Source organism: Neomonachus schauinslandi, chromosome 9 (genome assembly GCF_002201575.2).
Source record: "Neomonachus schauinslandi chromosome 9, ASM220157v2, whole genome shotgun sequence".
Lineage (NCBI taxonomy): Eukaryota > Metazoa > Chordata > Mammalia > Carnivora > Phocidae > Neomonachus > Neomonachus schauinslandi.
The window spans coordinates 139,198,024-139,220,496 of NC_058411.1; the positions used below are offsets into that span (position 1 = coordinate 139,198,024).

Sequence of the window (22,473 nt, forward strand, 5' to 3'; positions counted from 1 at the left end):
GCCGCTTCCCTCTCCTCCCTCTCCTTCTCTTCCTCTACATCCTCCTCCTTCCACTTTTGTAAGCTTTGTATTATGCGAACCAACTTAGTCTCTGTGGCTTCCTCTTATTTCTGTCTCTCCCATTCCTCAGATCTCCCCCCAACAAAGGCCAGCAAGCACAAATCCTCCTTTCTCTGCCCAGTCCTTCCCAGGCTGCCCTCTAGCCAGACCCGGGCAGGGGAGAGGAAAGGAGAGTTTCTCTACAGTGGGAGGAGAAGAATGCTGGGAGTATCACCCATCACCAGATCTGGTCCCCGATGTGAATCAGTGAGAAAGCCAAGGGCCAGAGATAGAAAACTGGCTTAAATGTGCTTCTCGTTGGGGTTGAGCGGCACAATAAATGTGGTGTATGTAACTCCGTATATTGACGGGGGGCTGGTAGCACGTTAAGCCTTTGTCATTCCTTCTGTTGGTTGACTCCATCCGTCCAACATTTAGCCGCTATTGGGAAGGTAAAAAGGTGAATTGGGAATCCTCACTGTCCTCAAGAAGCTGTGATAAGTACACCAGTTTCGAGAATGAGAGGATAATGTGATGCAGTAGAAAGACCTGGGACGCAAAGAAATCCGGCTTTCGTCTATGTCTCAGGGCTTTCCAGCTGGTCTCTGGAAACCCAGGAGAAAGCCAGAGCTCAGGCAGGGCGATTTCCACAATCTCTCTGAGCCTCGCCACACTTTCCCTCCCACGGAGTGACCGTCTCTTCCCTACCTCTCAGACTGGCTGGGAGGACTGAGTGAGGCCGTGGCTGTGAGCGCTTCTGCAAACTAAAATTCTGTGCAAACGTAGGGGGCCATGGTTACCGGGGTGCAGGGTGGAAGGTGGCGCCCCCGAGAGAGAAATGACAGGGACTAACGTCTAACTGCTCGACCACTATGACTCAGACACTAAGCTAGAGCCCTGCACACCCCGTGAGGCTCTCACCCCCCCTGCATTACCCGCCTCTGAGAACTGAGGGCTAGAGGTGGTTCTCGTAGCTCTTAGCAGCTCGGAAGGGCCGGGGCTGACATCGGCCCACGTGTGCCTGACTCTCATCCGTCGTACCTGGCGCTGAGCCCTGGTCGCGAAAGGCAGGCCCCCAGAAGGATGTGACAGGACGGTTTGAAAGTGGGGAGAGGCTCCCCCTCTAATGTGTGGACGCTGGGATGCCGGGACAGACCAGCCAGGCTGGAGAGGCCAGTCCCCCAGGGCCCGTTTTGCCTGGCTCTGTTCTCCCAACACCGTCACCTGGTCTCGGCTTCTTGGGGCGCGGGCTTGCTGCCTGTGTGAGTAGGTAGAAGCCGGTCTTCCCCACTGTTACTTTTCTGCTGGTCCAGCCTGGTTTACGTCCACATTGCTACCTGCTCTCCCTTGCCCGGAGAGGAAGGAGCACATGCCAGCTCAAAGTCAGCGGCCAGCCCAGCCTGTGGCCTAATGTCTCCGGTAGAGCAGGATTGCACAGCTGGAGGGGGCTGGGATCTAGGCGCAAGAACTGAACTTGTAGTTTGACTCACAGTGGCCACTGCACATGCTCAGTGCGCAGTTAGCAAATGAATGAATGAATGTGACCTTGCTCCGGCCCCTGACCTCCGAGCCTGTCTCCTCACCCGCAAAAGGGGGTCTTATTACTACTAACAGTAGCGAGATGCCCACACTGCGTGTGAGCCTGGCCGGAAGTGAGGACGTGCCCTGAACCCTGGCACGCTCCTGTCCAGCGATATACCTGTTTTGGAGAGGTGGGGGCCCTGGAACCGACCCAGGCTGCCCCAGCTTCCAGCTTTGTCTCTTTCCAGGGGTGGATTGGAAGATGACTGATGTGCAGATTGCTACCAAACTGCGAGGGTGAGTAGCTCTCGGGGCCAGAAGGCCCTCTGAGAATCTTCTCGGGGTGTAAAATTATCCAAGTTCTTCTGGGTCTCCCTCCTCAAGGTTCTGGGCCTGTGGCCAGATGGGGTCTGGGGCGCCGGTGGCCATGTAGCCACGTCCCGGGGGCCGCTGACCTCCACCCACCGTGCCCCTGACGCCAGGTCTGGACCAGCAGTATCGATGCCCCCACACAGGATCACCTGCGCCTCTGGGCTCCTCTTCCTTCTGGCTTGAGAAAGCTCATCATGATGCAGATGAGCAAAGGCCCTGGGAGTAAAATGGGGACGCCAAGTCTGCTCTAGTTTGTACTAACAAGGCGGATCACCCTCACACCAGAGAATGTGGACGTGCTGAATTCCTGCACCACCGTGTAATGGGGCTTTGGGGTAGAATTCAGGTTTGGGGTGCTGCTAGCTGAGGTAGTACCCAGCTGGACTCCCCAGCACCCCGAAAGGATGGGGCATAACACCCTGGCCATGGCCACCCCACCGTAGGCCCCCCCAGGGCTCTCCCTCTGGGTGGGACTCCCGCTCAGCTCTCACTGTTTGGCTGCAGATACCAAGGCCTCAAGGAGAGCTGTTTCCCTGCCCTGCTGGACCAGTTTGCCTCCTTCCACCAGTGCAACCCCTTCTGTGAGATGCTGGGGCTCAAACCCCTCAAGGGCCCTGAGGCTGCCCACCCTCAAGGCAAGGCCAAAGGCTCCAAGAGTCCATCCACTGGCAGGAAGGGCGGCCAGCTGAGTCCTCAGCCCCAGAAGAAAGGCCTCCCCAGTCCCCTGGGCACCCGGAAGAGTACTCCAAGCTCCAAGGCCACCCCTCCGGCCTCAGAGGCACTCGCCACCCAGTTGCTGGGACAGCCTCCTACCCAAGAGGGCGGCTCCAAGGCCCAGGGCCTGCGGTAGCCCCCACAGGAGGCTGGGGGCCTCCACCCAGCAGCAGACCAACAAGGAAGCAGCTCGAGGCGATGGAGACTCCAGAACTACGGAACTAACCAGAGAAGGTGCGCTGAGGAGGCGCCACGAGGGGGGCCTCTCTGAGCAGCCTCTCCTCAATCCACTCCTCATCAGATGGCTTTTGTGCATGGTGACACCCGGGGGGCTTCTCCTGGTGCCACCGTCAGCTGGGGCTCCCAGGCCCCACCCCCACGTGCCTGGTGGCCTAGGCCCTCCTTGAAGTTTACACTGGCCACTGCTGGAGGCTCCCCGAGTCCTCTGCATGAGCTCCGCACCCAACCCCCCGCCCCGCCAGACCCTGCCGTGAATATCGTACTCTGGGGGGCACACCGGCCAGTGGTTACCCTTTACTTTGCTTGGCCCTGACCTCTCCCTGTCCTTGGGGCTCCGGGCATCCTGTGCTGTGTCTGGCCTGGTGACCCTCAGGGAGCCTTCTCCTTCCAGCTACTTGGCCTCGTGCCTCCCAGCGTGTCCTGCAACTAACCTGTCACTGAGCCCACATGGGGCTCAGGACACTTCCAGAGCCTGTCTCGTTCTTGTGCGGTGGTCTTTGGTGATGTGTGTTCATGCCCTTCCTTCCCCCAGCACTCAGGCACTCACTCACCTGCTTCCCGCGCTCCTTTGCCCCCACATCTCCCATCCCCAGCTTCCAGCTGCCTGGCAGCCTGCTGCCTTTCCTTCACTGCCTCTCTGCTTGTCCCCTTGCCCAGGCGCTTCCCCAGCCCGATTCCGCACCCTGCCCACCAGTCCGCGCCTCCCCTGCCTCTCCCAGGCCCTCTGCCCCTGCGGGAGAGGCGGCATGAGCATTGTGTCAGCAGCCCCGGCCAGCGGGCAGGCGTTGACTCGGAGGGACCTGGTGCTCCGCCCTGGAAAGATGTGCGGTCACAGTGAAGTTCACATCCCCTCTAGACCAGGGATGGAGGGCTAGGGCTGGTCTCCGAAGGGGAGTGCACTGGGGAGTTGGAGGAAGGATGCAGTCCACCCACAGGCTGGGCTGAGGGGTCCCTGTGCCTGGGAAGTAGGACGCCTGCCCCAGCCAATAGCTCTTGATCCCGGGGCTCCAGCTCTGGGGCTTCACGAATGGGCTCCCAAGGAATTGCTGTGCTCCGCCCAGCACCCCGGGGCCTTCCTGAGAGCCCCTCCTGGTGGCCTGGGAAGGGATGGGCCTGGTGCTAGCCAGCTCCCCTTGGAATGCAATAAAGGCAGCCACTGTGTACCCTGCTCGCCCTCATCTGGTATGGTTGTAGGTGTATGGGGTCAGGGCCCCCTCTCCCCAGGCAGGTTCTCCAAGGGCACCTTACAGCCCCCGGACCCACTGCAATAATGAATCCAGGCTTTGGCTCCTGGATGGACATTCAGTCTCAGCCTTTGTGACCACAGCGACACAGTCTGTGCTGCTTGCCCAGCTGGGCTGATGGGGATCTGGGGACTTAGGTCTTTGGAATTGTTCCTTCATTTGGGAGAGGAACACAAAGGAAGGAACCCAGGAAGGAAGAGCAGAGCTGGAGGCTCTGGGGAAATGTCCAGCGTCTCTGGCTGTCTCCAGTGCCCCAAGGCGGGCCCCGGGGACAACCAGCCTCTGCCTGCCAGCTGCTCACTGGCCCTTTCCTGCTTCCCACGCTGCAGAGGCTTCTTACTCCCCAACAACCCCATGCCACAACTTCCCTTGCCTGACATGTATGCCCCTCCATTTTGACATTTCTGACTTCTCTACCTCTTGTGCTCAGGGGACTCTCCCCACTTTTTCCTCTTGCCCTCATGGGCCCCAGTCTGCAGATCCAGATTGCCTTGGTGAACTGGGAGTTGGAATGTTATCCATTCATTCATCTGTCCATTCAGCAGACATATGCTGAGCACCTCCTTCATGCCAGACCCCGAGTTGACAGCTGTGGGAGGCACAGATATATGAGGTGGCCTCAAAAGAGACTTTCCATTAGGTTTCTTGGGCTTTGAGCAATAGAAATGGACTCAGACCCACTTTAGCAAGGCAAAAGGGTTCGTGGGAAGGGTGTTGGGGCAGCTCCCAGAGCCAAAGGAAGAGCTGAACGATTGGGCTTGAGATGGTGGGAGCCAGTGGTGCTCTAGAGCTTGCATTCCGGGAGCTGCTGCTATGGGCTGATCCACCCAACCAGCCATTGGGACTCCCTTCACTTGAGATTCAAATTCCTGTCCTAGAGCTCAGGGCACTCTGGAGTGGGACACAGGCAGTTTTCCAAGGGACCGGGATTCTTTCCAGAAGAATGGTGGAGAGGGGGAGGGTAGAAAAGGACTTGGTGGCAACAGCAGAGACACTCCCCCACCCCCACCCACCCACACACACACTGTTCTTCCCACCTGATGTATTACGACTCTCCCACATACAACCAAGAGTAAATTCCACTCTGCTTGGGGAGACCATTCAAAGTCACGTCCAATGACTAAGTCCAGGGGCTACCATTCTCCAAAGTCCAGTGTCACGGGTGACACTCTTCCCCCTTCTATCACAATCCCATTTTGAAATTCTGCAACCTGGGGAGTAAAATTAACCATCTTCAACCAACATTCTTGACCCCAGCAAGAAAGGAAGCACCGGTAAAGGCTGGAGTCCATTTCCAGAACAGGTCATGAGACCTAGTATTTCTGACTAGGGATTCTCTGCCTGTTGGAGTGACCCCAAGTGTCCGTCCTGAAGTCCGGCTCCTCCGTGGCCCTGCCCTGCCCCCTTCCAAGCAGCAGCAATCAGATTTTCCCTCGATAGGGTTAACCATTCTACTACTCCATGACCTCTTGTTGTGTGTCACTCAGAGCTATAAGGAGCCCGAAACAGCCGGGTGTGCCTCAGCTTCCAATTCACGTATTACTATGACATTTTGAGGATGTGTCTCCTTGGAGACTAAAACCTCTACACCAGCCTGGTCCCAACCCTCAGGTGTGTGGAAGGCACTGAGATGGAGGGATAGCTCGCCCCTCTCCGCCTGCTTCCCAGCCTGTGAGGGCGAACGAACACCAGGAGATGCACGTCAGTTCCGAGCTTGTGCTATATCCTGCGGGTCGGACCCAACCTCTCAAGGTGGTGTTTCTCAGCTGGTGCCCTCACTGAGTTTTCAGCAAACCATCTCACCATATTATCAAGCTGACTGCTCCTGGGCTGCTGGGATCCTGACCAGATGAGTGAATGCCATAGGCATCAACCCATTACTTTACTTCTGCTGTAGAATGCATTCTTTGGTTGGATGCCCTATGTGGGGATGCCACAGTGATGTTTACAGCATTTGATAAGTCCACGGATATTGATGGTGTGAGGCATGATGGATAAGGAAAGCAAATCCAAATCCAGATGAAGGGCCCATAGTGGTCGAGACAGATTCCTGCCCTCTTGAAGTGATAGGTGTAGACTCAGGGGAGGCTCAGCTGCAGGTCAGGAGGAGGGAGCATGGAAGAATGAGTGAGGAATTCACACCCATGGCCTACCTGTGCCTTCAGAGACCTATCCTGGAGCCTCCCCTTGAAGATGGAGTGCTTTTGGCCATGGCTCACTATGGCTGGGTGGATCAGATAAGCCCGGTTCGTGAGGGGCAGCATGGCCCCGTGCTATGCTGTAGCCAAGCATTTAGGCTCCTCCAGAGCCCAGTGGCAAGCCAGAGCGCCATGTCTCAAAAGGATGGTAGTTACTTGTTGGCCAGAGAATCACTTTGTTCTGAACCCTGAGGAAATATTCTGACCTGATCAGACCCCTCAACCCCCAGGAATTTACCAAGACCCCCCCCTTTTTTTTTTTTTGCATTTTCACATGATTTATCTCCCACCTCTGACTCACATATGTCTTATCAAGGCATCTAGGGAAACTGCTGACTCCAGGCTCTATCAGCATGATGCCGTCAGTGTGAGGGAACACTGTGGTGGCGAGGGCAGTGTCCCTGTGGGCCAGGTGGTGGCACAGAGCTGGTCAGCTATGATATTCAGCTGAAGATGAACTCTTTCTGAAGTTCTTTGTTCATCAAAATAGAAGGAAAAAAATGAATTCACTAGAGCAAAGGATTCATACCAAATGTGAGGAGCTGGATGAATTTGCTTGAGCAAGAAGACCATCTCTGGAACAGCACCTGCAGTTGGAGACATCACTTTTTAAAGCTTACAGCGATTCAAAGACTTCTTGGTGTTTTGCACTGGTCAAGCTGAGCTGTGGTAGGAATCACTATGACTTCACTCTCAGGTCTTTGATAGTTACACTGATTTCTACATTTCCCCCAGGAATACGGTTCTACTTTTGATTTACCATTTTGGTAGGGAGGGGGTTTCCAATGGCTTGTGCTTGTCCTATCTTACTAGGGTCATTCTTACCCCACACATCAGAGTGCCATTGTGGGAGGGATGTCTCCTTCAAAATATATCCATTTCAACTATTCACTCAAAATAATCCTGGGTTGGCTTTGAGATTCCACTGTCTACTGTGGTGCAAATTTGGTCTATTAATTATCCCCATTGGTTGGCAGACCACATGCTTTTCTTTTGCCCCCAGAAATTGGACTTAGCTTGGAGCCAGTATCCTACAGAACTCCTCTCCCCAAGTTTGGGTATTTTTCTTTTCCTTCTATAGTTCCCAGATAAATGGACACAGATCCCTTTAGGGAAGGCCAAGGAAGGTTCATGAAATTCATTAAGTGTTAAAATAAGGTTTCCCTTCAGAGATATTTGGCTTACTCTCCATTGAAGGTCTGGAAATTAGTGGGAGATTTTGACTCCACCTTGGCAGCTTGAGACAGACCTGTTTGCCCAACCAGAAGTCTTTAGTTATGGTTATAACTAGGTAATATCTTAGGGACTGTCTGGTCTTCATTCCTGGGACCCAGTGGTTGATTAGCCACCGCTCGAGGTCTGGTTTCCATGCCCATGACCATTGTGATGACTCCTCTACTTTGTTCCTTGTATCTATCTCTGCTGCTGAGATCAGGCTGCTCATTTTCACAGCAGCTCTCCCAACCAGCATTCCAGGCCTAGAGAGGAAAGCCAGCAGAACCTCACCCCTGTATTTCTCGTGGCAAGGAGCAAGGTCACCTCCTGGGTCCTGTCGGAGGACAGGGAGAGGATGGATGGGCTGGATGCATGCAAGGGACCCAATAAAGCATTCTATTCTCCTGAGATCCGTGAGTTCCTGCTTTCTTGGATATTTGGTCTTTTTAATATAATTTAGCATGGGTCAATGTTTGGTCCAGATTTGTATTATCCACCCCCTACCCTGCAATGATTAAAAACTGTATCTAGCTGTTTGAGCTTCTGCATTACATGTAGATCTCTGGTGAGCAAACATATCAATAAATATCACCTGAAGCAAAATTATATTCTACCTATCTTGGTCAAACAGCCTTTAAAATTTTTCCATAAATGTTCCCTATAGTTTTTGACAATGTGTATTAGCTAGTGCATACAGTTTCTTCCAGGTGTGACTCTTCTTTTTCCTGATCTGATTCTGCCTCTCATCCCCTGAGCTATGTTGGGTGTGGATTCTGGTTATTGGCAGATCAGTAGTGTAGTGTGGGACAGGGTCTGGGTCTCAATTTTCTGACTTGATGGTGCCAATACCCCTGAGCTGATAAAACTCAGGGAGGCTGTCTCTTTTATTAAACTTATGAGAAAATGGGATTTGTGCACCAAAAACCCAACTCACTAATTTTTAATGAGAAATTTAACCATCCAGGAGACTGGACACGTGCGTTGACCTGAAAAAGCAAATTCTTCCCTTCTTCCGAAAGGAAAAGTTGTTTGGCAAGCTTAGAGCAAGAGAGACAAACTTTAGTTCAAACCCAGCTTTCCTAGGCAGAGGATTTGGAGCTTGCTGCTTAAATTCCCCAAACTGAGCTGCCTCATCATTGTTTAAATCCTTTTACTAGAATTTATAGACTACCTATCATATGTAAGAATTCTACATTCTGGGTACATAACCGTGAACAAAACAGACATAGACTCCTCCCCCAGAGAGCTTACAGTCTAGTGGGGGAGACAAACATTAAACACACACACCAATAAATGTATAATGGCGAATATATGTGTTAAGTACTACAAAGCAGAAGAATGGGAGAGAATACCAGCAGGGTGTGGGACTCGAATTAGATTGGGGCTCTCAGGAGCCAACCTGAAGGCATTGATACTCGAGCTGAGATCAGAAGGGTGTTGGTCAGAGGAAGGGGAAGAGCGTACCAGGCAGAGGAAACAATCCATGCAAGGTTCTGTGTCAGGTTGTAACAGAGGGACGGAACGAAAGCTCGTGTGGATAATGCATGGTCAGTGAGGGCACAGTGGTATCGCACTATGAGGTTCAGAAGGGGGTGAGGCTAGACCATGGAAGGACATTTGCACTGAACCCCAAGAGCAGTGGTGCATCAGTTAGGATCAGCAGTTACTGGAAATGATAGAGAAGCCCTCCCACGATGGTAGTCTTAAGCAAGACAGAGTTATTTCTTCCTCAGGAAGAAGTCTGTAGGCAGTAGGAGATCTGGACATGGCCCACCTAGGCTGGCATGACAATTCTAGGATGTTGTCAGGGGGAAGGCTCCTCTGGATCTCTGCTCTGTCCTGCCAACCCAAGCAGTAGCAATTGACCCCAAGTGCAACATCATGAATAGAAGAACTAAAATGGTAATACAGCTGTCAAACAACAGATCCTCTTTGTATAGAGTCAACAGAGAATGCCTAAAGTTGACAATAAAAAATAGTGTCTATATATTTTTATCTATCAATCATCTATCCATCCCCCCATCTATTCATCCGTTTATCTGTCATTCATTTATTTTATTTATAGAGGTTGCTACCAGAAGTGAATAGACAAGAATGGTCTGTCTGTAGGTGGGGTGGTGGGGTGGGTCTGGTCTCTGGTTTTCCTGGCTCTGGTCTCCCTGAGACTGTCCAGGGGTGAGATGCCTTTAAATTTCCTTTGCTGGTCATTGATGTGGTTCTTACTTGAAACAAAATTGCCTACCGAGGGACCCCCAACTCCTGCTTCAGGAACCACCTATCAGTAATTGGGTCATATCCCATTCAACCAGGCAAATTTGAGCTCCGTTGTTGAATTACAGTGGCAAGGATGAGGATGATGGCACTCAGCCTTTAGCAGTATCTGTCTTCAGGAGGCTGTGGTTGTATGCCTGGAGCTGGCTCGGGGCAGGGGTTCCGGTCCTGGAACCCACAAGGCCCTGTCCTCTGGCCTCGGAATGGATATGGCTCACAAATGGCTCTTTCCTATTATTTCCAAAGGCTAATGAGGCACAGCAGTTACTGTAACCCCCGTCTCAGAGGACATGGCGCGTGTGTGGACAAAGGGACGCTCCCGGCACTTGCCATACGTACCCAGATGGTAGCATTACGACAGCAGATGAGTCTGTGGATTCCTGGCCTGACTTAATAGTGTAGTCAACTGCTCTGGCCACTGGCTTTTTAATGGCTGGAACAGTACATCCAGGTCCAGGGTGGGATACGGTCCTGAGGATTCAACTGGCTGTTGTCATTTCCAACCAAATTCAACACCCTGGTTTCACACTAAACTTCGTTGGTTCTACCAAACCCCCATGAGAATTCTCATTGGAACAAGGCTGCAGACAAAGCCAGGGTCCTGTCTGAGAGCCCCCTGAGGCAGGCAGAGGACCTATGGAAAAGACTCTGTTTTGGCATGGGCCCAGGCTTAGGATAATCCACAGCAGCCAGCGCCCTACTTCCAGCAGCCTGGGAGTGAGGGGTCCGACAGAGCCAATCACTTCTCACCTGCAGTGGAGGCTTCTGCTGCCCTGCCCAGGCCCCCTTTACCGTGGGGACCCATCTCCCAGGTGCTGTGAGTTTGTTAGCTCACAGCTGCCCCTTGTCCGAAGAATTGCCCTGAGTCAAATGGAAGCCGCCTCACCTGGGAGGCAAAATGCTTCCTAATCCCTTCCCTAGTCCTTGGCCCACGACTGACTGGCCTGGCCTGGCCTCAAGGCGCGACTAACCTATGGGCAAGTTTGTGTTCCAGAGTTTCCCTGTGGAATCCTACTAAAGTCAGACTCTAGTCAAGACCACACTCTTATTTTTACCCCTGCCTTATTCTGTATCCCTTCCTCCCCTTCTGCCAAGAGCACCCCCCTCCCTCGTAAATCACTTGAACAAGAATCCCCATCTCAGGCTAAGGAGTGTACCTACGACCCTCAGGTGTCCTGCTGTGTGGACTCTGCCTTTGGAAGAGAAATCTCACTGGGGCTCTTCTTTTCTACCAGGGCAAAATGTGTGGTTTTGGAGCAGTTGGAGTCAAATTACTCAGGTTATGTGGGTGATTGCCCAGTACATCGGCCCCTGCAGAATAAATTGGTGCTGGGTCTTACTCAGGAAGTTGCTCAGAGACACAGTATCCCAGATTTCACGGGGTCTGACCAGAGAACACAATTCACAGCCATCGCCTTTAAGTGAAGAATCCATCCTGCCTGCCAAGCAGCTGGTGAGGTGGAAACATGGAGTGGGCACCAGAGAGCCGGCTCAGAACTCCCCAGTACAAACAGGCAGCACGGTGACCCATGGGTCTACTTCGGGCTGTTCAACTTCTCCACGGTTGCTCCATTTATGGCGCTGGGCCCCCATCACACACGTCCATGGAGGAAATGGTGACCAGTACCCATGTCCTTGGGTTAGTGTAAGGGTTCGAGGAGATCACGTGGCTAGAGCTTGTAGCACAACCTGGCACGTGCCAAGCTCTCAGACGCTTGGCTCTCAGCTGGTACCGTGGTTGTTACCGTCTCTTGGAACTAGAGGATCCATCCCGGGGCCACTCACAGGCTGCTCTTCTCCAAGGTGGGAGACCCTGGTATCCCTCCCTTCCCTCAAGGTGAGGTGGCCAGCACAAATCTCTGCCCCTACCCCTGACAGCCATCTTGCCAACTCTCATCCTATGGGAGGCAGTCAGCATGGCCTCCTGACCCACAAGCTGGCCGATGTTTAGCTCCTGGGGTGGGGTCAGGCTCTCCCCAAGCCCCCATGGCCATGGAGTGAAGGGGATTGGCTGCAGCCTTTGGAACGATGAAACTTGCTTCTACAGGCATAGTGAAATGGAAAGGAAATGCTTGAAAATGAGTCATGGTGTGTAACTGGCAGGTCCACACAGGAAGAACAGTTGGTACGAGTCAGAGGAGAGTCAGAGATGAGGCTGTGTCTTTCATTCTACAGCACGATGTTATTGGTGGAACTCCACCTGGGTGGAGGGAGGCAAGATATGCCTGGAAAGCCTCAATGTCTAGATGTGACACTCAGAGGTCTTCATTTTTGTTCTTCCTAACAATTGTGATGTCCTACCGGTCAGTACCTTTCCTACGGACACTACTGGTCTATGGTAGATTCATTTTATTGGCTGCTCCTAGGAAGCATAAAGTCCTCCGCGTGGAAACTTCTATAAAAATATCAGGTTTGGGGCACCTGATCGGTTAAGCGTCTGACTTTTGATTTTGGCTCAGGTCATGATCTCAGGGTCCTGGGGTGGAGCCCCATGTCACACTTCATGCTCAGAGGGGAGGCTGCTAGTCCCTCTCTCTCTCTCTCACTCTCTCTCTCTGACTCTCACCTCACTCTCTCTTAAATAAATAAATGAAAAATCTTTTTAAAAAAAATATCAGGATTTGCTCTAAAGCTTAGTGGGTGCCATGAGACCACTTCTCTGACAGGGGAGGGGAGGAAACAATGAAGGGCTTATTTTTGCCTATGTAATTAACCAGCTTCTCAACTGTGACTCAGTGTCAGCTCCGGGCCAACAAGACAATGGAGATCCTAATTAGTAGCCCCCACAGCCCCTGTCGATGGCTTGTGGAAAATGGTACACCTCAGAGGGAGGATACAGCCTTTGGTATAAAACCTACCAAAGCCAGGGACGTCATCCTTGAACCCAACAGGATGACGTGAATTACGACCTATCTTGGTTTGTAGAACATCTTAGCTTGATCCAACTGAAAAGGAAACATCTCAATCTCTCATTATGTAAGAAGCTGATATGAGATGGAAGGGCAAGAAGGCTAGAACATAAAAGAACAACAAGGGAAATAGACTTCACAAAGTAGCAACCGGTTCAATATTTGGAGATAGTGATCTCTTAACTGTTTAGGGAAACCTCCCCCTGCCTGGGTGTGGGACCAGGTGTCCTTATTTAACCAGCCCTTTATTGTTGCTGAGATAGATGAGCCCCCGAGTCATCCTCTTGTTTTCTGTTGGGTAATGGCCATTTGTGCCCATCTGTTCCCAATGAATAGCCAGGGGTGAGGGGTAGACTATATCAGGGGGCCCTTGGAGAGTCATGCAAAGCCAGCTAGGGTGGTGGTGGGCCGGGATGGTGGGGGGGAACGGTTTTGGTCTTTGGGACATTGGACGTCTTCCTTCCCTTGTGAACACGTGGACGTGCTATACAGCTTCTAGGAAGAACACTGTGCTCTAAGTCTTGGAAGAGTCCATTCCCAAAATTTATAAAATTTATAGGAGTTACAACTAGCCCAAACTATTTCTTCAGCTTTTGTATTTTGCCCGATGTCATCAGAATTTGTATATGCTTCGGGTTTGGAATATTTTTGCTACGACTATAGGAAGCCCATCTTTCAATGCCCCAAATAAGAAAGGAAACATTGTATGGAATTACTGGATGTCCTTTCTGTCAACCAGCCGAGGATTAAGAGACAGAAGCAGGTTTAGGAGAGAAGGATGACAAGCTCATATTTATGGAACCTGACAGCAAGAGCCTCTCTTGCTGTCTACTGCTTGGACACGGAAACCGTGTCTAAGAGTCGAGAAGGAGTGTGAGCAAAGTCATGAGAAGAGAGTGAAGAGACTGTTGAACACCCCTTCTGATAATACCTGCCTCTGACAGTTCCGAACGGCTCACTCACCACCTATACAAACATTCTTTTTCTTCTCTCAGAGCCTGCCAAGGAGAAGGGATTCTCTTCCGCTCTGGACAAGAATTGCCCCGACACAGGAAGTGGCCCCAGGAAACAGACACCAGAAACTGGTGCGTGGCTGCCTCTGACGAGGGGGATGGGGGCGGGAGAGGTGGAGCAGGCCCTTCAGTACAAATCCTCCTAAGTGCTATTTTGTTTTGATTGGAAGGGAAAGTATATATATATACTGATATGGGAAAGTAGATAGATAGAGACATAGATATATAGATATGGTCCTCGCCTCTGCCCTGGACCCAGCGCTCCCCGCCACATCCCCAGCTCAGTCCTGTGCTTCCCTCAGCCCCTGCCCCCCATGGGTGGGACCTCAGAGACCAGCTCCTCAGGAGGTGGGCACACAGAGGGTGAGGTGACAGCTGAGGCTGAGCCTGATGGTGCACAGCCAGGACCCTTGAGGTCCTCCAGCTCTGGGTCTCTCCCTGGGGAGGTGGAGGTGCTCATCCCAACCTATCCAGCCTCCCAAACGCCAGCCTGGGGCTCTCAGCCAAATCCACCAAAAAGCATTTGGCTTCTGGGGTCCAGGATCACTTGAGGGGATCTGGGGTCACTCCTTGAGGGGAGGAGCAGGGGAGAAAGTCCTCCAGGAGAGCCTGGAGGAGGAGAGTGGTGTCAAGGCATCCCCAAGATGCGCCCTGTGACAGTGGTGACCCCTGCCAGCCTGACGGTGCCAGGCTCCCTGCCAGACACCTCACCTGCGTTAGCTCCTTGAATCCCCATCAGTATTCATTTACGAGGTAGGTACTATTACCCCCCCTTGTTAACTTGAAAGAAACAAGTTAACTTTCGGAGTCTTTAGGCTCTGGCTCAGGGTTCAGACCATGACACACCACCTATGAAATCCACGTTTTAGATCAGGGCACACAAAAATGTCAAGGGTTTAAGGGGCAGCAGAGGGAATGTTTGGAAGCAAGCTTGGCTGCTCCTGGATGTGCTCTACCCCCTGGCTTTCCTCGGGCACCAGGAGAAACCAAGAGAGGAGGGGAGAGGCGAGGAGGCCGAGGGGAGGGGAGGGGAGGGGAGGGGGAAGAGGCTAGAAGCAGAGAAGCAGGTGCCGCCTCTCTGGGGCTTGACAAGGCCCTCTGCCAGGACGGCTCCTAGCCCACAGAGGCAGGCGTCCTTTAGGATAAACCAGGTGACACCATGGACATTGAGTTTATAATCAAGGCTGCACAGGGGTCCCCAACAGAGTGAGGGGGGCAGGGTGTGGATCTCTGCCCCAGATTGCAAAAAAAAGCTGGTGTAGTCGGAGCCTCCTTTGTAAAAGGAATAACATAAAGGCAAAGTCTAGAGAACAATTCCACAAACTCAGCGGGTCATCTCCAGGGGGCTCCACTTAGAGGGGTTTTTAACTTGCTGTGTTCTGTATATCTGTATCTGTATACGGTGTTTCACGAAGCACGTGTAATGCTTTGGTAATCAGAGTGACAGACAAAAAAATGTTTTTAAAGGCAAGGGGCACCCCCACCCTCCATCCATCATCCTCTCCGAACGTCTAGAACAACCAGTATCTGCAGGTAATCCCACCACCTGTGTTACCAGGAAATGTTTATGCATCACATGGGGTTTTGTCCTGAGTGTGTATAATTAATTATTAAAGAGATGTCATCCACCCTGTCAGAACAGTTTAATGTTTAGTTGGAGGACTGAAACATTAAAGTTTGTCCCTTGACTTCGCACACTGTTGCCTTGGCGTTGGCTAAAAAAAAGAAGATACAATTACACGGTATGTTAACTAACTGGAATTTAAATAAAAATTTGAAAAATAAAAAGAATAAGAAATAAGTTACTTATATGGGGAAGAAGGGAAGGAAGGAAGGAAGGAAGAAAAGGAGGGAGGGAGGGAGGAAGGGGCCAACAGCGTGATTGCGTTCCATTGTCCTGACGTTATGGAGGCTTGGACGTGAACCGTCGCTGTTTGTGACTGCTACCTGCTTTCCTTACCTTCGAGCTCAGGGAAAGGAGGTTGTTGTCATAATCACTGATTCCGTGAGGAAGGGAGACTGGTGAGATGCAAGATGAAAGCTAACGTGCATGATCCTCCAGCCTGGGTAACCTCGAGGGCCGGTGCAGAAGGAGGCCACGGGGGCGGGGGCGAACTTAGAGAGGGTGAGAATAGTGAAGACAGGCTTCCTGGAAGAGGTGGGCCCATGTGGGAGAGGGGAGAGTAGGGAAGAGGGCATCTCAGAGGAGGGAGGCAGATGAAGTTCGAAGGCAGGAGCCCAGTGGGCCAGGCCCAGAGTGGGGCCCACTGGCTCTGTTTTCCCTTTTCCCTGAGAGAGGTTGGGGTCCCTGCCCCGGCCGCGGCCCTGGGCCCTGGAGAGGGCGCTGGACCGAGCTGGGTGGGAGGCCCAACCTCCTCCCGCTCTGGACTCTGCCCAGGAATTTGCACTGAAAAGAGAAGACGGGCCAAAGTGCAAGCAGGTTGAAGTCATTTTGTCCCCGTGGAAATACGCGCTTCTGTCCTTCCCCGAGAGTGACTTGTTCACCACAATATGTGAGTAGGACGGGGGTCCTGCCTCTCCCCGGACAGTTGTGCATCTGTGTGTGTGCACAGATAGCTAGGCATTCCTGGGCTCTGCTTGTGTGTGAACTTGCACACGTCTCCTTGCTTGCGTGTGCACCCATGTGTATGTGCCTCTGAATGTGTGAGTTTAACCAGGCCGGTGTTTGGATGGAGTAGGGTGCTCCCCAAGGGGAAGAAACAGGAGTGGGGAGAGATTTGGTCTTAGCTCAGGCTCTTATTCAGATGAGTTAGGCCTATGAACTGCAGCAAAAAAAGGACTATTGGCTTTCAGAATTGAAAGGTCCAGTGGTGGGACTGGTTTCAGGTCTAGCTGGATCCAGGGACTGGGAGAGTCTTTGGGATATTATTTTTCCAGCTTTCAGAGGCGGGACAGTATAATACGGTGAAGCTATCACTTAGTGGCAATGGCTTTAACCTGCTATGGGAGTGATGAGAGCTAGAGGTTCTTTTACATGATTCCTTCCTTGCCCTCCCTGTGAGGTGGGCAGAATTTGCCCTGCTTCTGCTGCCCCCTCCCCCCGCCCAGATATGCAAGGACTTGCATCCCATGGGTTCAGAAGTGAGTGCAGGAAGGGGCGCCTTCCTCTGTGGCCCCCAGGCCCAAGGAGGGTTGAGCTCCGGGATGATCAAAGTGGCACCAGGCATCTGCTCCCTGTTTCCATCCTCTCTCATCCTCCTCCCTTCTCTGGGCCCCCCACCTGGGTCCTGCCTTGCCTTCTGCTTTCAGCTTTGGGCCCCGACTTTGTGTTTCAGCTGGAAGGTCGGGCACATGGAAGACAAGACACCAAAACGAAGAGAGTCCATCTCGCTCACATCTGTGGCCAATGGTCTGGAGAACAAGGGGGCTGAGCTCTTGGAAAGCCTGGTCTGTCTCCTTCCCCTTGCCCATTTTGGCCCCTTGGGGGGGGTGCCCTTTGTTCACCATCTTCCTTCACCCCTCCTACCTCTTTGCTTGAAAAATTAGGACCTCCCTGCCCCGCAACCTCAACGTGCAGCCCCTTTATTTCGCTCATTAACCCTGTGTTGTGGACCTGAGATGTGCCAGGAGCACCTGCCCTAGTCTGAAAGGCCGGAGGGGACGTTTGAGCTGTGATCTAAAAAACAAGGAAAGACCACGTGATTGGAGGTGGGGTGGGAGTGGATCTCTGGGGAGGCCTCAGCCTTTAAGGAGCTGGCCCTCTTGTCCTTGCTCCGAAATGGCCAAGTGGAGGCCCACCACCCAGAACTTTGGAGCCGAATATGACACCCTTTTCCCTCCCAACCTCCCCTGAAAAAGCCCCCTGCCCCTTCAGCACACTGAGCAACCCCAGGGTGTGCCTTTCACACTGTAACCTCTACCCCCCGAAACACAACTCCACAGACGAATGGAGGGCAAACGGTGTCCTGAAGCCATGCCACGAGGTGGCCCCACCTGAGGCTTCCCCAACCACCCACCGCCGAGGCTCCAGGGTCCCCTCTGCATGCAGCCCATGAGCTCCCTGAGGGCGGGATGTGTCTGGCACCCAGTCCAGCACACAGTAGGCGCTCAATGTGCGCTTTGCAGAATTTTTTTATTTGAGACAGAGAGAATGAGAGAGAGAGCACATGAGAGAGGGGAGGGTCAGAGGGAGAAGCAGGCTCCCTGCCGAGCAGGGAGCCTGATGCGGGACTCGATCCAGGGACTCCAGGATCATGACCTGAGCCGAAGGCAGTCGCTTAACCAACTGAGCCACCCAGGCGCCCCCGCTTTGCAGAATTTAATGAAGTTGTCCTCTAATGACTTCCTGTGCAAAAGCCCAGCCCCCACCCCAGTGCCCTCCCGACATGCCCATGGGCACACAGCGGGCAGCCAGGGTCCCTCTCCGCTCTCACTTGGGGCAGGAGGCACACTCTGGTCACTGGTGGCTTTAGGAGGAAGGCCGGACCCCTGGCAACGTCTCAAGCCCTGCAGAGGGTGGGGACAGCTGGACCGAGGCCAGCCCGGAGCCCTTCTCAGGACGGTAAGTGGCCTCCAGGAGGGATGTGGGTTGGCCTGGGGGGCAGGGACAGGAACCTGGCCTCCTGACAATAGGGAGGGGGCTTCCAGAACCTTTGTCGCCAAAAGGAGCAAATGCGCTTTAGCGGACGAATGCGCACTGCGGCCTGCTGCCTCAGGGGTGAGCTCGGCCGGAGGCTCCCACCCGGCCTTGAAGCGGCCACAACCAAATCCCCGCAGGAACCGCACTCCATACCGTGGGGCTCTTCTGACTGAAGCTGGATGGGGGCCCCGAACCTCCCCGCCTGCCTTCTACCCCACTGGGTCTCTGGGGCACCTCGGGGAACCTCGAGGCTTAGTTGGAAAAACCCTGGCCTGGGCCGGTCCCCTCATTTCCCGTGGGGAGGCTGAAGCCCCGAGAGGAAGAGAGACCGGCCCTGGTCACACGGGCAGCAGGTGTGAGCCTAGAACTCGGTCTCTTGAGGCCCAGGCTCGCTGGGGTCCCCACTGGCCAGATCCTGAGCTGAGGAGAGCAGAGGCGGAGGGGTGTGGAGGGCAGGGAGCCCAGCTGTGTGCCTCGGATGGGAGGTTGGGGAAGAAGGCCTCCCTTAGGAGGAGGGAGGTGGGGACAGGGAGGGGCGGGGCATCCCTAACACAGCCCCCTCCCAGGGGCCGCCTTTCCTCCCGGGATAGACAGGCGGCCAGGTGCGGGGGCGGGGGGGGGGGGGGAACTGCAGGCGTGGGGCGGGCTGTTCACATGCTGGGAGGGGCTGCTGACTCAGGTGGTGAGTCTCCCTTCCCCGGGGAAGAACCCCGAGCTGGGACGCAGACGGGTGGAAATGGGACGGGGAGGCGCGGCGGCCGTCCTGGTTTGCGCCCTTCTGCGGGTGGGCGGCTCTTCCTCAGCATCTGGGTTAACTCCTTCCCGAGCCCGAGGGCAGAATTCTCAGGAGGGCCGCTGCCGCTCCAGGCTGAGGCTCGGCTGACGTGGACGGCGTGGGGGGCCTGGGGCATTCCTCGGTTTGCTCTGGGGTGGGGTTGCCCCGGTCCTGTGATGTCGAGGCCAGCGCCCGGCTCGGCCCATGTCTCCAGGGCACTGGGGATGTGCCTGAGTGGCCTCTCCCTGAGGTGTTGACACTGGGAGTCCGGGGCCACCCGCGGACCCTGCCGCTCCTGTCCCCAGGCGGAGCCCGCGGCCGGCCCTGAGGGCCCGACGCTCCTGCAGGGAGCACGCACAGCTTTTTCGATGGATCTGCTCGGGCCTGCTCTGTACAGGTGAGCCTGGGGCCCAGCCGCACCTGGCAGACAGCCATTCCCAGCCCCCACCACCCGCCATCCATGTCTCAGGGCCTCCACTAATCCAATAATTCAACAACCGACTCGGGGCCAGCTCCGTGCCGAAGCTGGGACATCAGAAGGAAGCCAGAGCGGGTCTTATTCCCAAGGTTGTCTCCGATCAGTGAGGGAGAGGGGAGCTAGTATTTCCACGTGATGCAGCCAGCCATCTAGGAACACCAGAGAAAGATGGGAGCGATCAGGGAGGACTTCCAGGAGGAGGTGACATTCAGGCCTCACCGGTGGAGCAGGAGCCAGCCGGGGAAGCAGCAGGACAATAAGGGGTGAGAAGGCACTCCATGCAGGACTCCAGGAGCAAAGGTGAAACCCGGCGCGGTGCCGGCTGGAATGTTCCACCAGAGCCAGAGAGAGCCATTGAGGGAGATTTAACAGGCAAGCGTTGGGGCCGGATCCACACTGTGGGAGCCTGGGAGAGGCAGGCAGGGGTGAGGGGGGCTGGTGAGGGCAGCAGTACATGGGTGAGAAGACGAAGTGTCAGGACGGAGAGACCCTCGGGAAACTCCTCCAGGGACGCGCGGAGAATGAATCGCGAGGGGCATCAGTGACCGAGGTCTGGGGACCAGCCGCGCAGGGGGCGTTGGCAGAGGGAGCGGCAGGGCGAGCCTGAGGGGCTGTGGGGGTGGGGGGGGGTCAGGAGGGGTGAACAGCTCCTGTGCTATAAGGGGAGCAGCGGAACAGGGACGGAGGAGCGGCCAGGGGATTTAGCGCCAAGCAGGTCACTAGGGAGCAGCGGGGGGAGGGGCTGGATTGAGTGAATGGGAGGTGAGGCAGTGTAGACAGCAAGTGTAGACAGCTCTTTGGAGGGATTTTTTATGAGGACATGTGGGAATATTAAGGAGGGTGTGACAGTGTCAAGGAGGGGGTGTGTTGCTGACAGGAGACACTTGGACTGTGTTTGTGAGCCGAGGTGGGGGGTGGGGGGTGGGGGTATAGAAAGAAGGGGAAAGGACGAGGAGACGGATGGCAGGTGGAGGGCAGCCCCCTAGGCCCAGGGAAAGAGGGCAAGGGGACCAGTGGAGGGGCGGGTCACCTGGTCCTGCAGGTAGGAGATGGAGAGGGTGTGGGTGTGGATGCAGAAACCCCTCCCCTCCCCCCACTCCCCGCCGCAGGGGGCCAGGCAGGGAGAGGACACGCGCCATGATGGCAATGGGCCTGGTCTCCATGTTGAAAGCGAAAGCAGGGCCGTCTGCTGAGATGGGCTGGTTCATGGCCCTTCGAAGCTTCCTTCTAGAGATGTCTGAGACAGTGAAGTCTTCCTTTGGCAGGATCTGAGCCCGGGCCTTCTCTGTCCCCCTTGCCTCCACCCTCACTCAGACTCAGACTGGTTCCTCCTGAAGAAATGATTGACACAGGAGCACCTGGGGGGCTCAGTCAATCATCCAACTCTTGATCTCAGCTCAGGTCATGATCTCAGGGTTGTGAGATGGAGCCCCATGTGGGGCTCCGTGCTCACCAGGGAGTCTGCTTGAGATTCTCTCCCTCCCCTCCTCCCCCCCAATAAATAAATCTTAAAAAATGATTGAAGATCATGAAAATTATCTATCTCCTCCTATCTTGCCTTTGTCGTCACTGTCAGTAAACGATCCTTTACAATGGCCGATCTCGATTTTCTCCGTGTTTGTGATCTTGCTTTCCTCCAGCTCTTTGATGACTTCACTGTATCGTGTCTTTTATGGTGAGGCCCTTCACATACTTTCTGGGAGTAGGTGCGGCAGAATGATGAAGCTCGTGTTCTCAGCACTGTGTGCCTGAGCCGTAGCCATGGTGTCCTCCCCTTAGGTGGGCTCTCTCCATGGGTGCAGAGATAGCCCTGGCTGCTGACCAACAGAGGGCCTTGGGGTCCCCAGTCTCAGAAGAAGACCCATATTTCTGGCCAAGTCGCCGGAAGTCTTTGATTGGGTCGTGTACCCCTCCCTGGGCTCCTACTGGACCACATGGGCTCAGAGTGGGAGCAGAGGAGTCCTGTCACCGGAGGGGTGAGCAGACCCTAGAAGAACACAAATAATTCCAAAGACACGTCTCTCCATGCCCTGTCTGGGGGACTTGTCCACCCCGCCTCCTCTCCCGCACAGTGTGCCAGTCCCCCCCACCCCCGAGTCATGGGGCCCTGAGACAGACAGACCTGGGTAGGAATTTTAGCTCGATTCCCTCCCAGTGTGAGTCACCCTGCTTCGCCGACCTCAGGTGCCTCATCTCTAAATGGGGATCAGCACAGACCCGGCTGTGGGTGGTTACGAGCAGGAACCCCAGAAGGGCTGGGAGGTGCTGAGTGCAGCACCCCTCGGCCTCCCACGGCCCTGGGCCTGCATCCCCGGCCCTGCCCCCAGAGCCACATCTGCGTGCCCCTAGGTGACATCTGTGCAGGGCGGAGGCCCAGGCCGCAAACCTCGGTGTGAGAGGAAGGGAGCTTGCTTTCTCAGAACTCGACTCCTGTGCTATTTCAATTTCATCATGCCAGCTGCGTGATTGGAACTTAATGTCTGTCAATGTGGAATATTCCTTCACCCCTTTCCCCAGGAGTCCCCCCGACCCCATAGCCGCTATCAGTCCTCAGCTGCGTCCTGACCTGCCCACTTCTGCGGCTGGTCCTAGGTCCTCTGCCCTTGCAGGCAGCCATGGAGACGCCCCCGTCTCCGTCGGGGGTCTCTTCTGGTCCTTCCCCTCTCCTCTTCCGAGCTCCTCACAGATCACTCCTGCTGCTTCAGGGCCCGCTCCGCTGTGCAGAACCCCAGACGCTTTCTACGGCTCTGCCTGCCCACACAGCGCGGACGCTCCTCTCTCTGAAATCTCCCTCCCTGCCTTCCTCGGGCAGGGCTCCTCTGTTCCCAGGAGCCACCACCGCCTCCAGCTAGTCTGTCCTCCAGCTAGTCTGTCCTCAGCTAGT

General features: G+C 54.5%; 2 protein-coding genes and 1 long non-coding RNA gene across 4 annotated transcripts in view; all 3 read left to right on the forward strand.

The window, feature by feature from the left end:
- The window catches only part of ALPK3 (alpha kinase 3), a 47,879-nt gene extending 45,097 nt beyond the window's left edge, over positions 1–2,782 (forward strand). The window contains exons 13-14 of the mRNA XM_021680454.2: positions 1,809–1,857; positions 2,437–2,782. Of these exons, the coding sequence (XP_021536129.2) occupies positions 1,809–1,857; positions 2,437–2,782 (395 nt within the window). The remainder of the gene's footprint in view (positions 1–1,808; positions 1,858–2,436) is intronic.
- Positions 2,783–7,066: 4,284 nt separating this feature from the next.
- On the forward strand, positions 7,067–15,739 carry LOC110572317. Its single transcript, XR_002479844.1, has 3 exons — positions 7,067–7,956; positions 13,719–13,808; positions 15,704–15,739. It is a non-coding gene; the product is annotated as an uncharacterized LOC110572317 (long non-coding RNA).
- A 1,309-nt stretch (positions 15,740–17,048) lies between these two features.
- Positions 17,049–22,473, forward strand: part of SLC28A1 (solute carrier family 28 member 1) — a 47,417-nt gene continuing 41,992 nt past the window's right edge. For both annotated transcript variants that reach the window (XM_044917994.1, XM_044917995.1), the window contains exons 1-3: positions 17,049–17,144; positions 18,170–18,258; positions 19,417–19,508. In XM_044917994.1, coding sequence (XP_044773929.1) covers positions 17,049–17,144; positions 18,170–18,258; positions 19,417–19,508 — 277 coding nt within the window. The remainder of the gene's footprint in view (positions 17,145–18,169; positions 18,259–19,416; positions 19,509–22,473) is intronic.